The 16,018-nt window shown below is 40.5% G+C and overlaps 1 protein-coding gene across 3 annotated transcripts in view; it reads left to right on the forward strand.

Moving 5' to 3' along the window:
• Nucleotides 1-13,482, forward strand: part of LOC119032145 (proline-rich protein 5-like) — a 21,415-nt gene extending 7,933 nt beyond the window's left edge. For 2 of the 3 annotated variants that reach the window (XM_037120985.1, XM_037120984.1), the window contains exons 2-10: nucleotides 130-219; nucleotides 2,944-3,123; nucleotides 4,003-4,083; nucleotides 5,012-5,118; nucleotides 6,796-6,887; nucleotides 6,988-7,131; nucleotides 10,946-11,090; nucleotides 11,244-11,540; nucleotides 11,714-13,482. In XM_037120985.1, coding sequence (XP_036976880.1) covers nucleotides 194-219; nucleotides 2,944-3,123; nucleotides 4,003-4,083; nucleotides 5,012-5,118; nucleotides 6,796-6,887; nucleotides 6,988-7,131; nucleotides 10,946-11,090; nucleotides 11,244-11,540; nucleotides 11,714-12,057 — 1,416 coding nt within the window. In that variant the 5' untranslated portion in view covers nucleotides 130-193 and the 3' untranslated portion in view covers nucleotides 12,058-13,482. The remainder of the gene's footprint in view (nucleotides 1-129; nucleotides 220-2,943; nucleotides 3,124-4,002; nucleotides 4,084-5,011; nucleotides 5,119-6,795; nucleotides 6,888-6,987; nucleotides 7,132-10,945; nucleotides 11,091-11,243; nucleotides 11,541-11,713) is intronic. The other variant, XM_037120986.1, reaches the window with a different exon arrangement.
• The last annotated feature ends 2,536 nt before the right edge of the window (nucleotides 13,483-16,018 follow it).

A 16,018-nucleotide genomic window follows, 5' to 3' on the forward strand; every position in this document is an offset into this window, starting at 1 on the left:
TCGAATTCAGCCATGGTTAATTTTAATATTTAAACCTGTGATGCATCAAAATATCTTCCAGGAAAAATCAGCTCAACAGAAGTCCATTATGTTTGTTATGCGTGCTGATCAGTTTGTTTCCTTTTTCAGATGCTGATTTGTCGGTGGTGGTTGCAGAGCGGTCACTAGGTCACAGCTGTCTGTCAAGGCCAATATGGAACGAGAGGGCTCGTTCAGGAGGTAAGTTCAGACGCACACACGCACACGCGCGCGCACGCACACACACACACACACACACACACACACACACACATTTGAGCCAACAGGTCTCATTCAGAGTGTAGAGTCTCACTGCAGCTCCAGTAGTTTTTCTTTTCCCTTTTTACTCTCTTTGTCCCCGTCCTTTGGGACTCACAGAGGTAGATGAAAGTGAGAAACACACACATACACTCACACGCATTCCTGAATGACCTCATTCATTCTTTCATTTGTGCAAACATCCCCCTTATCCCCTTTTGTTTAGTAATTAGACTGCAGGATTTTCTCCCCCAACTCTTCCTGTTGTTTCAGAGCCAAAAGCAAAAAGCATCTAACTTCCTTCTAACAGCGTCCTTTCATTTACACAAATGTAGAAATATATACATTATCTTATCAGCAGTGGGATTATTTTTAGACACTTTTTGCAACTCATTGTTTACGCTGAGTCGCCGAACCTTCTGCATCGCTTTAAAGCTCGGTATCACCTTTTCTCGAGGAAAAAAAAACTTTTGACTGAAATGTCTGTAGATTCAGTGGCACAAGGTACAAAGCTGCAGCTCTTCTGAGAGAATGTGAAAACTCGTCCTCACTTTGACACAAGACACATGTGTATGTGCGTGTATCTGTGAGAGAGAGTGTCTCCTGGTGTGTGTGTGTGAGAGTGTGAGCCCAGGGCTCCTGTTTCCCACACTGACCTATTTATTTTGGGTTGAACTAAGATCCAGGTTGACAGACGGACCTACAACACACACGTGCACACGCGCACACACATACCTCTCCTTGTCTATGCCATATTCTTAAACACAGGCTCTAATTTTCCATGCCCTCCTTTTTCTCTTTTCCACTTTGTTCACTCCTCCTTCCTCTACTTTGTGTGTCCAAATTCATTAAAATTCAATCATTCAGTCATTACAAAGGTACTGAAAACAGAGAAAAGTGAATGTAAAAAAGAAGAAAAAAGCAGACAATAACGGCCTGTGTAGTTAGTGAACTGGACCAACATGTGAGAATACATTCTCTATCCATCTTGGGCCCCACACAGACAGACAGAAAGAGAGACAGAGAGACAGAGAGGAGGAAGTAAAATGTTGTGTCACCTTTAAATCCTTCCCCTCCCTCTTGGCAGCTCTTGAACCTCAAAAGGTTCCTTTGTTCACCGGGTACAAAAGCTCACCGGGTCACATGGTTCCCGGCTGGCACAGACTGGCAAAGGGGAGAAAGAGAGAGGAGGGTGAAGAAGAATAAGAACCGTTAAGGTGAACGGAGAGGAATGATTAAAAAAGGGGGGCATGTGAACGAGTCCAATTGACACTTCTTCTCCTCATCCTTTCTCTCATCCACCTGTCGTTTTGTTCAGTGTGTCACTCTCATGGAGTGGGGATATGTGGTGCCTTTTCAGTTACTAGAGTAAGTACATAATACGCTACGTTTGAATGGATGAATGTGAAAGTCTTTTCATTTGTCGGACAGTAGAGACAATGCAGTAGCGGTATGAAGAGCTGGAAGTTGGAATGTGTTTATTTATACATGCCTGCATATATACAGTGCATACATAAAACAAATACATATTTAAACACACATAGGAGAGAACAACTTTCTGTCAACTGTATCTGACATACTAAAAAGTTTTTACACAACTTTCAGTTTTACTGGAATTTCGACTTTTGCATCCCACTTTTAGACTTTGTTCGTCTTCTTCTTTTTTACATTTTAGGATATATATCATATATCAAATAGGACATATTGTCATGTTCATAAAAATAGTGGAATACTAGCGTACATATAAACGTGGTCATTGACATAATGCATTCCCTAGCCAATGATGTAAACCATCAGAACTACATTCCCAGCCTCAGCGCGTATTATAAGCTACAACTAAACCCAAAACCCAACTTTACCATCTCTTTAAAGCACAAGTGAGGAAATCTGCAGACTGATCGGGTTGGAGTTTATTTTAAGATAATATCTGTTTCAACCACATGACTCTGTCTTTGACTGCTGAAACTGAACTCACTTTCAATATTTGTTTCTTTTCCATAGACCAACCTTTGAGTATTTAGTGTGTACTCCTCCTTCCTTACCATGTCTCTGCACATTTTTGCACTTGACTCTGTTTCTGTTCTTCTACCTCCTCCAGTTTGTACCTTCATCTCTCCCTTCCTTCTCATTCTTTATCCTCTTGTACGTCTCAATTTTTCCTTCTTTCTCTTTCTCGGGTGCTTCTCTCCAATTTCTCTTTTAACATTTTCCTTCTTTAGGTTGAGTATCTTCCCTCTCCACCTGATAGCTCTCCTTACTCACCTTCACACTGTATGTTTCAACCGCAGCGCAGTACATCAGCTTGTGTAAACAATAACAGATGGCTAATAAAAACTGATCACCTGTCAATGAATATCATTTAAATCAAGAAGAATTATAGTGGTGTTTGTGGACACCATTTGTTCCTCACAGTTCTACTCAGTCTGGAGCCTTGATTATTGGTTTTTGATGAATCTGGATGTGTCTGGAAGTCAACGCACTGTCATTTCACCAACAAACACAAGTAGTAAAAACACGTTGAGGGGAAATATAGCACGCGTTATTGTCTTTGGTCTTCCATTGGGTTCCACTAGCATATGTGGAAAGTGGACTAGGCTGCACCAATATCACAGTGGTATGGACTTTGTGCCTATTATTACTTATCTCTGTCTGTTTTGGGATATCAAGGAGTCTCCAAAATAAGCTGAGGTTGGGCAGCGGCTCATCTTCCAGTCTGACAGACCTCTCACAAGCAAAAACTCCTGGAGGAGGCGATAAGGGAGGAATAAGTGGTGGACTGTCAGAGGAGAGCAGCAAAGACAAAGGGACACAGCAGAGAAGAGCCGGGGCCAATGCCACCTGGAACAGGTCAGTGTGTTAGTTAATCTAGTCTGGAGTTGCGTTTCCTTTTATATTTGATTGGATAAGAAAATGTATTTCCTGATCACATGCATACAACCCTACACACATGTCTTTTTGTCCTTGACAGTACCATGTATGAATAAACTACACAAGCAGAAAGCTCTGTCGGTGCCATTATTCATGCTATGAATATGAACCTTTTTTTACACACATGCTTGTCCCTCTTCCCTCAGGGTCCATCACGATCTTTTTTTTATATGCATTCATTCCTCACTTTCATCTCATTCTGCCTCATAGATCCTTTTCTTCTCTAGTCCTCGGTCTCTTTTCTCTGGTTATTTTTAAAGTGTTTCAGCTTGATTTGACACTGGACAGCAGAGAAAAAAAGCAGGTGCTCTCAGTTTGCTCTGGGGTTGGTGAAGGAGGTCTGAATAGAGGCCATGTTCTGGACTAGAGTTCATGCCCTCCTGATCTTTTATGTTTACTCTCTGTATTTTGCTGTCTTCTACTCTGTTTACACTCTAGATGTTGTTAAGTAGAAGTGGCCATACAGGATAAGTAACTGCAATTGCAGTTCTCCAGGCTTTTGACTGCTCAGAGGGCTTTACAACACTTCACATCCACCCATTCACACACACATTCACACATACACTTATGACAGAGGCTGCTATGCAAGGTTCCACCTGTTCATCAGGAGCAATTTAGGATTCAGTATCTTTAGCATCCACAGCTGATTTTTGCAAATCTGTAATACATCTCAGTTTGAAGGAATGAGAATGATTTATGTTGTAGCTAAAACATTTTTTTTTCTAAGATTGGATGGGTTTTTTCTACATATCAGTGTGTGTGTGTGCACTAAATGCTTCTGTGCATGTTTCTTTACAGCATCCACAACGCAGTGATATCAGTTTTCCAGAGGAAGGATCTGGGGGAAAATGAACTCTACACTCTGAATGAAGGTGTCAGGTCAGCCATCAGTCTCTTTGTGTTTTGTTGTTGTGTTGTTTGCCCGACTCTCTTGCTGACTTTCACATATTTGCGAACGTTACGCTCGAGCTAGTTTGTATTTTAGGAAAGGACTAAATTATAGTGTTTTCCTCTCCTAATTTCCCACTTTCCCTTGCTGTAGCGTTGGATTTGTAGAGACACCCTTGCACCCATATAAACATAATAGCAGCCTCATGAGCTAAATTTAGTCTTTACTGAAACATTAACACATGCCCAGTAACATTAATTGTTGTTGCATCACTCTCGGCTGCATCACAGGTTGTTGGTTGAGTCAGAAACCCTTTAAAGTTGTTTTAAAGCAGGGAGGTTACATGGGGGTCACTGCTGTGTGTTTAATTACAGTGTAGCTGAGGGCAGTTGCTGTCAAAACTGACTCCAGCCATGTACAATAAATATTAGACATGCACATGCACACAAACACACACGCACACACATTACTCAGTGCAACAGTGATGCTTGATCTTCCCAGTCAGTGCAAGTCCAACACGGCCTGGGGTTGTGAAAGGACTCAAGTTGTTGAATCTCAAATAAAAAAAACACAAAAGCTTCACATTACATTACAGAAACACAGCAGTGGCCATGACTCAACAATTTTTTGTATAATTAGATTTTCATGCGACTGTTAACTCAGTGATGTTTCGTGTGCCGCGGAGATTAAAGGTCAATTTTTCTGGTGAGCCGTCACACTACTGTGTACCTGTGGTAACAGTAGAAAATCCTGTTGTTGTATTCAGTGTGAACGACATCTCCTCTCATTTCCTGAGTCTGCTGCTGTTTAAACATTGCAGCTCTCCAGTGCCTGAGAACTAATTAGTTTTGGAGGTATTACTCATGGTGTGTGTGGTGTGTCTGCGTTTACACTCATCTGCACTCGTGTCTTTTGCAGGCAGCTGCTGAAGACGGAGCTGGGCTCCTTCTTCACTGAGTACCTTCAGAACCAGCTGCTCACTAAAGGCATGGTCATACTGAGAGACAAGATACGCTTCTATGAAGGTACAAACAAACACACACATAAGTCAGGGTTATTTATTTCACTAAATACTAACATCCGCATGCTAATATGCACGCAGTGACAATTTTATGCAAATGCTTAGTAGGTATAAAGTTTGCCATGTTCATCATCTTAATTAAGCATGCTAACAATTGCTAATTAGCAATTGATATATTTATTGGGTATGGGTTCTTGTTTGGTTAAGGAATAGTTCACCCTAATGGTCCTGCTGTGGTATTATTCCTCTACATTGTTTTAGTGTCTGGCCTTCTCTCAAATATTACGGAAGTAGACGGCACTTGACTTTTGTTGCTCAAAGCCCTAAAAAGGCTGAACAGCGATGTGTCTTTACAGCAATCATAACGTGGTTACTCAAGGTAATCCACAGACCTTGATGTTAGTAGATTCATAAAGGAACTATCTTCTTTCCATATCACCACACATGCAGGCATGTATATACTCACATGGACAAGAGATTAGCTAACTCAGATAGCTCAGGTTGCAAATGAGCTCCCATTCTGCAGGGATACAGTGTTTTGAAAAAAGGAAATAGTGCTGACATGAAACTGCTCACAACAAGGTCTGTTATTTTAAAGATGTAAATAAGTTCAATAAATTGCCGTCTTTAAGATAAATCATTTTATCAACCTTCAGAAAAATTTTTTTAATAAAAAGATAATATCTGAGAGTAAAGTGACCATAGAGGAATCTACAACACAATAAACATGAACAAAGACTATCAAGACTAGCTTTTCTATAGAATTTCCCTTATTCATGAATTAATGCTATTTACAGTACCAGTGATTCATTTCATGGAAAGTCAGAGATAAACTGAGAAGTGATTTTATCTCAGTGTGACAAAAGTCACAAGTCTAGAGGGAAAATAATAATTGACTAAAATCCCTGATGCTAAGTTAACTATTAGTGTGAACTGTTATCTTTTCACCATCAGTCTTAGGAAAGGACATTTTTCTGCTGTACAAACAGACACACACACACACAAACACACACACACACACAGTCAACACAGAAAACACAGAAAACAACACACTGAACTGAATTTCTTGTCTCTGTTGTGGTTAATGTGTGACATTTATTTGAAGCACTTTTGAAATGACCAAACACGCACACACACACACACACTAAGAGAACTTCTCAGTGCTGTCGTCACAAGAACCAGACAGGAAGTGATGCTTTGCGTCACTTACACAACAGCAGTGAGAAATTTCAGATAAGACAAACCACTGAAGATTTGTGGACTTTTTGACATTAAAGATTTTCTCCCCAAAGTCTTTGTTTCTGACATGTTAAATCCCCAAAAAGTTTGCAGTGTTGGGTTGTTTTACAATAAACCATTTTATATCAAATGACTACATTTATTTTCTATTTTGTTAGTGTTGCTTTAATTGCATAGAAATTGCATAAAAATTGCATAGAAATTGTTTGTTGAGCCAGTTATATTTTATATGTTCATGATTATGAACATGTGACATCTGGATGTAATTGAGGATGCCATCAGCCTCAATGATAACTATCATAAGTTCTCATCTTACACAGTTCTAAATGACAGTGCTTAGATTTTTCCTAAAATTGTAGTTGACGGTCCCTGTTGCTGTAACTGTTTTGACTTTGTGGCTCTCTCCTGATTGGTTGTTTCTCTTCCTGCTTGTGTGTTACAGGTCAGAAGTTGCTGGACTCCCTGGCCGACACATGGGATTTCTTCTTCGGAGATGTTCTGTCCATGCTGCAGGCTATCTTCTACCCTGTACAGGTACACACACAGACATACACACACACTCTCACATGCTTATATTCTCATATAGAAAACTGTGTTCACGTGTGTTTGTGTGTGTGTGTGTGTGTATTCTCAGGGAAAAGAGCCATCTGTTCGTCAGCTGGCTCTGCTCCACTTCAGGAACATCATCACCCTCAACCTGAAACTGGACGAGGCTCTGTCTCGACCCCGAGCCAGAGTCCCTCCCTCTATCATACAGATGCTGCTAATACTGCAGGTAGCCTCTGTCTGTTCCTTACAATCTCTCACGCTTTCCATCTCATTCATACACACACACACACACACACACGCTTAAACATCTGTCTTGCACAGACAAACATTCATGACTGATGTAGGGTGAGTGAAGAGGGTAAATGACAACAGATGGAGGAAGAGGAGCAGGGATGGTACAAACAGAGCTGCTGAGTTTTTTCTTGCACAGGGATCTCACAGGAAGTAATCTCAGTGTGAACACAGAGCTCAGTCATCTTCCCATGACCATTCAGTACCCTCTGCACCCAGCCTGTGTCTGAAGATTTGTGTCAATGTTTATGTGAATTATCCATGTTTACACTGTCGTTTAAGACCCATATGTCCTCAAAAATGGGGGGGAAAAGTGTGAGAGCTCCTTAGCAAGAACTCTTAAATGTGCATTTAGAGTTGATGCAGAGAGCCAGAGGGGAGAGCACAGACACTGATGTGTCCCTGGTAGATAAATTGCTTATGTTCATAAACATTTCAAAATAAATATATTAACAGAAAGGGAACTTGCCCTAAAGTAAAATGACTGATGTGTAACATTCATGTAGATTAACCAGGTTTATTTGAATTAGTCATTCAACCATTGTGCAGTGACTTGAAGCTGCAGACATTTAATTGTCCATTACCTTCACTTCCTGTGGAAACAGGAAGAGTTGTTTACTTATAATTTAACTGTGGTGAAAAAACACAAACTGCATTTTCAAGGTTAGACACTGCTGGTTTCATAGCATTTACAGCAGTCATATGTCTCTCTGTTTCAGAACCTGGACCACTGCAAGATAATAGGTGTAGAAAGAAACAAAAAGGAACACAATTCTGTCTCTCAATGTGTATAATATTTACAATATCCTCCACAATTATGCAGGTCTAGTTTAAGTCAACCAACCTTGCGGTGCAGACCTAGTTATACATTTGCATCCACCCTGCCAGTAGCTCGTTGAAATGGCCAGAAGAGACTCAGATATCTACGGGAAAATTACTGATTTACATGAACAATATCACTTTTATTAAAACATTTCCAGAAAAAGGAAATGTTCACAGGCTGACTTTGCTTGCAAACTATTGTAATTTTAACTTTCCAACTTGTAGATTTATCAATTTATAATAAAGTTTGTATATTATGGTGTAGCGGGAGCTGGAGACGTTGAAGTCTGATAACTGTGGCGTAGTTTGTTTACAGCAGATGACATCAGCTTTTTACTTCTGGTGATTGCATTTTCATTTTAAAAAAATCCTAAAAGCCGCATTTATTTGTGAAGATTTCCTCATTGACAAAACAAGTAAGGTGAAACTTATTTTACCAACCAAGAAAAATACATCAGCCATGCAGCAGTCTATTGATTAGCTATTGAGGTTACTTTAAAATCCACAACTGATAAAATGGCTCTTCCATGAAACCACAAGATGTTTTAGCAGTGGTACAAGATAAGATAAGAAATGATTTCAACACTGAAGAACCCACTGCAGTGTGTTGAGTAATCTTAGAGTGCTTTGTGTTCCTATATGTAGCAGTGTTCCCTTCGAACATAATTCAGTGATGGTTTCCAAAAAGATATTAGTTTAGCTAGCATTAATTAGCAACCTTTAGCCCCTGAAGAATCAAAGTGGCAGTGTCTACAGACTATTGAGTTCTGCAGCAACCAGTCAAAGATTAATGGATGGTTTTGACTAAGTTAACATGGTCAACGTTTCATAAACCTCATGTGTGTATTCAAGGTTAGGCATTTAATGGTCAGAGAGGTACGATGTGGGTCAGCGAGTGAATGCAAGTGGATTGAATGTGCTCTCGAGTGTGTCTGAGAGTGTGGACTTTAAAGTCTGCTTCTGTTCAGGTTACTTTGGACATTATTGTGGTGACTCATTGACCCAGATCTGCTGCTTCCAAACTGAGAGAGAGGGAGGACAAGATGGCAAGACAGACCAATCTGTACATGCTGAATAAGGCGTCTTTTTAATCTGTTTTTGTTTGTTCACGATGGATATTAAAGCAGAGACAGGTAAAAGCAGACCTTTGAGCAGGGGAGTGAAGACAAGAGGCTGAGTGTAATAGAGATAAAAAAAAAAAATCTAATTGCTGTTTTTGCTACTTCTTGTTTCATCTGTTAGTAATTTCCCTTTCGTTCTGTGACGCAGATTCACTCAAGCCCGGTCCATTTATGTGGTTTGTTTCTGAGCTGCGGTTTTGATGCATGGTCTCAATGATTCAGAGCACCGAAACCTGATTGATCTCTTCTTTGTTATTCGAAGAGTTTGAAGTGAGGTCTGGGGCCCATATATGTCACACCCCTGAGTGTGAAAATGTGTGAGGAAGTGCCTCAAACTAAATCCAACTTTCAAGAGTGGGGGGAAAAGATAATTATTTGATGTCTTCTGAAGTCATGGAGCGCATGAAGTCACGGAACAAGAAAGCCTTAACCTTTAAACACAAAGGAGAGAGAAAAGTGAGCTCTCAACACAGCACCAAATTGATTATGAGGGAAATTTGTCACAGAGGGATCTAGAAAACAGAGCACAATGTGTTTGAACTTCGCTGAGGAGATGAAAGCTGTAACTCTTGTGTTTCCTGAAGACTGTGCTGAAACAGTCACATGGGACATGAAACAAGACGACCCATCTGCAACAAACCTGTGTCAGCTTGGATGACGGATAACTTCAGTCGTGGTATTGGTCCGTCCCATTTTTTCACTGGCAAAAACAAGAAGATAAATAAATGTATATTTATGATAAAAACAACCATGACTAAACCCGTTGACACTTGCAAATTTGAAAGCGTGCCCTCTTGTGGAAAAACACCCTCTTTATTCCCATTATTGTTTTAATTCTCACTTCTCTAAAGCTACTCCAATCAAAAGAATTTACCTCCAATTGTGCAGTTTCTCTAAGCTTAAGATCGTGTTTTCACTTCTTCAGTTCACAGTTTCACTGCATTGTCACGGCTGTAGTTCAGTTTCATAGCTCTAGGGGCGACAAGCAGCTGCTTTCTGCAAAAAAAAAAAAAAAGTCCATGGAGTGCTATATGCTCAGCACCAAACAATAGACAGACAAATTAGCAAGTAGCGGGTGAACACAGTAGGACATTTAGTAACGGAACAGATATTTCCATCAGACTTCCTGTCTTTCCTCTGGGCATTACAGATCTATTTACAAAGCATGAAACCAAAAAACAGAGACACCCAGTCAGAGGGAGAAAGAGTGGCATTTCTCGGTTAATTTACATTTGATATTTTTAAACCTGAACCTTTGTGCAACAAAAACATCCTGACCCGATAAACCAGAATCTGTTTGGTCTGAGTCAGGTAGCTTAACTCTGCTTTCTTCACTGAATGATGACATGCATCATTTCCAGATTTTAAATCGGTCTCAGTTTCATGGCTTTATTTAGTCTCTCCATCTAAATTGAGCAAAGCTGCTGATGTTTTCCTGATCTGAGTACATTTTAACAACCTTCAGATTGGGAGCAAATTCACTCAACACTCTCGGCTGTTTAATTCATGGTGTCTTCCGGCCGGGTCTATAAAAGCATAATGTGTTTTCCTATTGGCAGCTGTCAACCCCATTATGTTTTAAAATTCAGTCAGCTAATGTGACCTTTGATTCTTCTGGAGATAGCTGGTGAAAAAGCAAAGCAGAAAGTCATACTGAACTCCTTCTTTGTTTTTTTCCCCCGAAAATGTTTTCACGGCTTTTAAAGTTTCCAGTACCTCCGGCCAACAAGCTGCAATTACTGGCACACAAACTAATGTTTGTTTGTGTGTGTGTGTGTTTGTGTGTGTGTGTGTGTGTGTCTGATGCAGGGAGTCCATGAATCCAAAGGTGTAACAGATGACTACCTCCGTCTGGAGTCGCTCATCCAGAAGGTGGTCTCTCCCTACCTCGGGACTCATGGGTTATATTCCAGAGATGGCTCCTCAAATTTGCACTGCTCCTCCTGCCTATTAGGTATGTAATGCAAAGTGCTTTTAAAGGTTGTGAGTGGCATGATCCCATATGTGTGTATGTCATCGTGCACTTGTGTTTCTGTGTGTTTTTAAACACGAAATAAATCAACATTCTTCAACTTTTTCGTTACTGTCACTCTCTCTCTCTCTCCAGAAAAGCGTTTGCAGCGCTCCTGGCCCTTGAAAACGGGCAACTCCCCCGTCGCCAAGAACCCAGTGGTACGCTCCAAGAGCTACAACGTTCCCATGCTCACCCCCGTGGTGGAGTACGATGCCGACTCTTCCGCGGGAGGTGGCACAGGTATCAGACGACACTCCGTCTCCGAGATGACGTCCTGCCTGGAGGAGAGCGGCTCTGTGGCTGAATCCATGACCACTGCCGCCAACAACACCAGCACGTCCAGCCTCGCCAACCCCTCCCCGGCCTCCACAGCCTTTGTTGCACTTTCAGGTACAACCCAACTGCTTACGATACGGTGTACAATACGATAAAGTACGATATGGCACAATATATTCAAGGTATTCATTCTTGAGTGATCAAGTTTTCAGATAACTTTCAGATGGCAGAGTTGAGATCACATTAAACCTTTTAGTCTTTTAAAACTTCTCCTGTCCTCTGTGCAGACACTGTGACCTCCATCAAGGACCCCCGGCTTAGAGACGCCAGCAGTCCCCGCCATCGCCAGCTACGGCATCACTCCCCCTCCATCCTCCCCGAGCCCTCCCCGGACGAGGACACACACTGCACGGGCTCGCTGGTGTCCGACTCCTCTGCGTCCTCCAGAGTTCTGGCTCAAGACACGAGCTCCGGCCCGAGCCCTGGTTCCAGTCCAGAGATCATGATGGACAACATCCTGGAGTCTCTGGACTCCGAGCCGGAGCACGACGGCATCTTTCTGGACTTCTCGAGACGCTGTTCTGGAGGGTCGACACACAGCAGGGGCAGTAACAGGCAGAGTGTGGCGTGACACACACACACACACACATCTAAAAGAAGATACACATGGAGTGATGCAGGGAAGTGCAAAAAAAAACGCTGAGCCGAGACATTCCTCACACTCTGTGATACCTCCCGCTGTTATATGGAGACTTTAGACCATCAGGGATTCTTTCAAACTGAATTATTTTTATAATAAGAAGTCTAACCTCATGTTGACTGGTAATTACATCACTTGGGCATTTTTTAAGTGTGTGCCCCCAGTTGGAAACATCAGCACAGCCTCTCTGGGAGGTTATAAACATATAAATCACTTTCAAACTAGACTACGGACGAGTGGTTTTGCATTCCCAGCTGGGATTTTTCCCTCTTTTCTCTTTTGAATGAAAACTTTGACTACAGAAGCGTATTAGGGCCATTACAGGTTAAACAAAGACAAACCGAAAAAAAAAAGATAAACTATTCTCTGCAATTTAAGCGGTACAAACTAGGGATGCACGATATATATCCATATATAAAGGAACATTTGCAGCATTTACACACAGTATGTGGAGGTTTGCACCTTTAAAGTTAATTTGCAAGCCACAAATAAACATAGAGAAGAAGACGAACAACAACAACAACATCAACATCAACAATAATGCTGTTGTTGCATTCACTGTGACTAAGCTGTGTAAAGCAACACAATGTAGACAAGAGCAGCACACGGCGTTGTTTTTCAAGTTCCGGAGAAAACAACACAATCATAACTTGCAATACATGTTTCACAAGTGTTCAGAGAGGAGGGAAAACACAGTAAATTAATTAGAGATAAGAATAGTAAATCATCCATCTGCCTACTACATCCTGACCTTTATCACCCTCGAGGATACATAAACTGCAGGTTATGCACTCATTTGAAAAATACAAAAATGTGAAATTATTATCTGTAATTATTATCTGTGTTGGCTGAGAGAATCCATATTGTACATCCATGGAGAACACTTGGGAATTTGTGAGAAATATCTTTGAATATTCTCTGAGATTATAAAGTAATCTTAAACTCCCAGAGATTTAAGTCACACATTTAAAAAAAAAGAAAACTTGAATATCCTCTGAGGTTAAATTCACAAGAAAAAAACCTGAAGATTCTCTGCCACTATAAAGTCAAGAATCTGTGAGAAACTAAATGATATTCTCTCGAGGAACCACAACACTTCAAACTTTTTATTTATTTATTTTTATCCTCTAATGGCCCTACAGCAGCCCAACATAGAGGGGCAGGCGCACATGCTTAAGATGAAAATGTTTTGTTATTGTCAGATGTTTCTTTAAGGCGAGGGCTATTGAATAGCTTCAGCTGTCAGATTCAAACTTTTAATACTTAAAATGTAAAACGAGCTCCAGTTTGACCAGTGATGCTTCTTTATTGTTGGTTGAACTTATTTTATTAAAAGATGATACTAATCAAAACCGACCTCTATTTATGTTCTGTCTGTATCTTTGTTGTCTGTATCTCTAGTGCAGTATATGTAGAGTGAGAGATGAAGACACTGGAAGTAGTTCAGTGCATCTCAATTCTCTACTTCCTGGTTCATTCAGATAATAATATGAACAAGCAAGTTTTTGCTGGTGCCATCAAATTAGAAGTTTACAGTGGGATAAAGGTTTTTCAAGTAAAGATTTAGTTATGAAGCAGAGGTGTCGCTCAGTTTAAGAAAATTATAATCAGTTCAGCGTTTGCCAAGAAGATAACAGCCAGCATAGTTTTTTTCCCGTATTCAACTGTTTTCAAACCTCGGACCTCTTCCTCCCACTTCCTATCGAATCAAATCGTCACTGAAACTCGCCCCTGCGTCAGCTCAGAGGATGTGTGAGTCTGTGATTCATAAAGAGTTCTCATAAGGACATGTTTTAAGTCAAAATTTAACTGAACAAAGGCCTTTGTGAGGGTCAGGGAGATGGTTTTAATTTGGTTACCCTGATGGGGATCAGTCGAAAGAAAAATGTTTTCATATGTTAATCACAGAGAATATGTTCACAGGAACATGTAGGAACTTCCCCCCCGCTGCTGATTCTCCGATTTGAACTGTGTTTAACATGAACCCCGGGCTCATCGCCGCTGCACACACACTACATCGGTCCCCACTTAAAATAGCAGAAAGCCACGTGTAAAGACTCTGTCTCATGCAGCTGCAGTATGTTTTCCCCAAGTCTGTCTAAACAGGGACAAACTTGTCCTTGTTTACTGCTAGAAACATCAACATCCAGGCCACAAACACTTTTTATTTGTGAGTGAATGCAGCCCCTTCATGAGAAATCACGAACCCAATTTTATATGTCTCTAAACAATGAGACCTATGTGGTGTCCCAGATGTGGTGTCTCGCTTTTAAAAATAGACTCTTTGAGTAGCTATTTAGTCTGTACAAACACCCCAAACTTTGATTTTAACCAATAATATCGGGATTATATTTAAATTCAGATTGAGGAAATTTTGCAGACACTGCCACCTTGTGTCGCCCTCTTAACAGTGCATGGGGTGTATTATCTGTCCTAGTAGTCAAACTGATTTGTGCAGAATGGCCCTTTAAAATCTTTGGTCTATCAAGTGCGCCATGGCGGATCAAAGAAAAAGGTATGACATGATCAAGCATGATCAAGTTTATCTGCTAAAAGTAAAGGTGACATAAAAAGTAAAGAGGCAGTTGTTGCAAGATCCAGCTGGATTTTCTGGATTTCCCTGTTTGACCACAAGCTGCTGGGTGACGCCGATCTCCAGAACAGGTTGGACGTTTTTATTTGGAGCGTTTCCTCTGATTTAAATAACTGAAAATGACTCTTAAAAAAAAGCTTGTGTTTGATGATCAATCATAATGGCTCTTTGATTATTAATGTTCTGCTAATAGAGTTTATTTCTGTTTGAAACCAAAATGTGTTTTTGTTCAGTTGTTAGTTGTCTGTTATTTTTTCAGTTTTTTCAACATATTTTAAAACTTCAAGCGTACGATTAATTTCCTGTCTGACAAGCAACCTTTACACATACCAAGAATACACAGCGCATCATATTTAACATTTTAACATTTAAAGCTGTCGTCTGTAGCTATTTTCATGTTATTTGATTTGCAAGAATCCACAGCTCCCAGATTAATACAACCAATCAGAGCCAAGGGAAGCATCTGAGAAGTGTCAATCATTCTCATACATACTCTGCTGACAGCTCCTCTCCCCTGTGCAGACGCAGTGCCTGCTTTCACCTGATCAGAGCAAGAAAGAGTCGGCAGCCTTCCTGCTGGACAAGTAAGGACCCCTGCTTGATGAATGTTTCATTCTATGTTTTGACCACAAGGTTATGTTGGCTGCGGTTATAGTAATACTCTGCAATAGCGCCCTAAGATGTTGTAGTCGAGCTATGTAACTTGTTGCTAAATCTTGCTTGTTAGCTTGTATGCTACTTGTTAGCAAAAGTGTCTTTCAGGTTAGTGGGCAGTTAAAATAACTTTAGTTTGTGTTCAGGACGCTCTGAAGTGGTTGAGTTGGTTTGGAGAAATAACATTACTCATGCTTCAGAAAGGCAGCATGGTGATGATGATTACCTGGTAACTCCGTCTACTGCCATGTGAGGAACATTGTTTGTTACTGGGGTTACTACAGTGACCCGACATGAGTCCATCTTGTTAAAGGCATTTTGTTGTTTTTCTCACAGTTTGCCAGATCCTTTATATTTATGCAAATTGACAAAATTTGTACAAGTAAATGATAGACTCCCTTCATGCTGCTTCTAAAAACAAAGTTACATAAATGTACGATTAATAAATGTACATGACATTATGAAAAATGACACTAAAATTAACACTCCCTCCTAAAATGCAGTCAGTTAAATTATTTTTGTAGTCAGTTGTTTTACAATGGTAGGTTTAACTTCATTATAGCTTTATTTTGAAGAGCCTTTAATCAGAAGTGCGTGAGGTCACCTTAGGTCTCAGTAATCATCACCCACCATCTCTGGCAGTGG

This window comes from Acanthopagrus latus, chromosome 14, assembly GCF_904848185.1.
Source record: "Acanthopagrus latus isolate v.2019 chromosome 14, fAcaLat1.1, whole genome shotgun sequence".
Lineage (NCBI taxonomy): Eukaryota > Metazoa > Chordata > Actinopteri > Spariformes > Sparidae > Acanthopagrus > Acanthopagrus latus.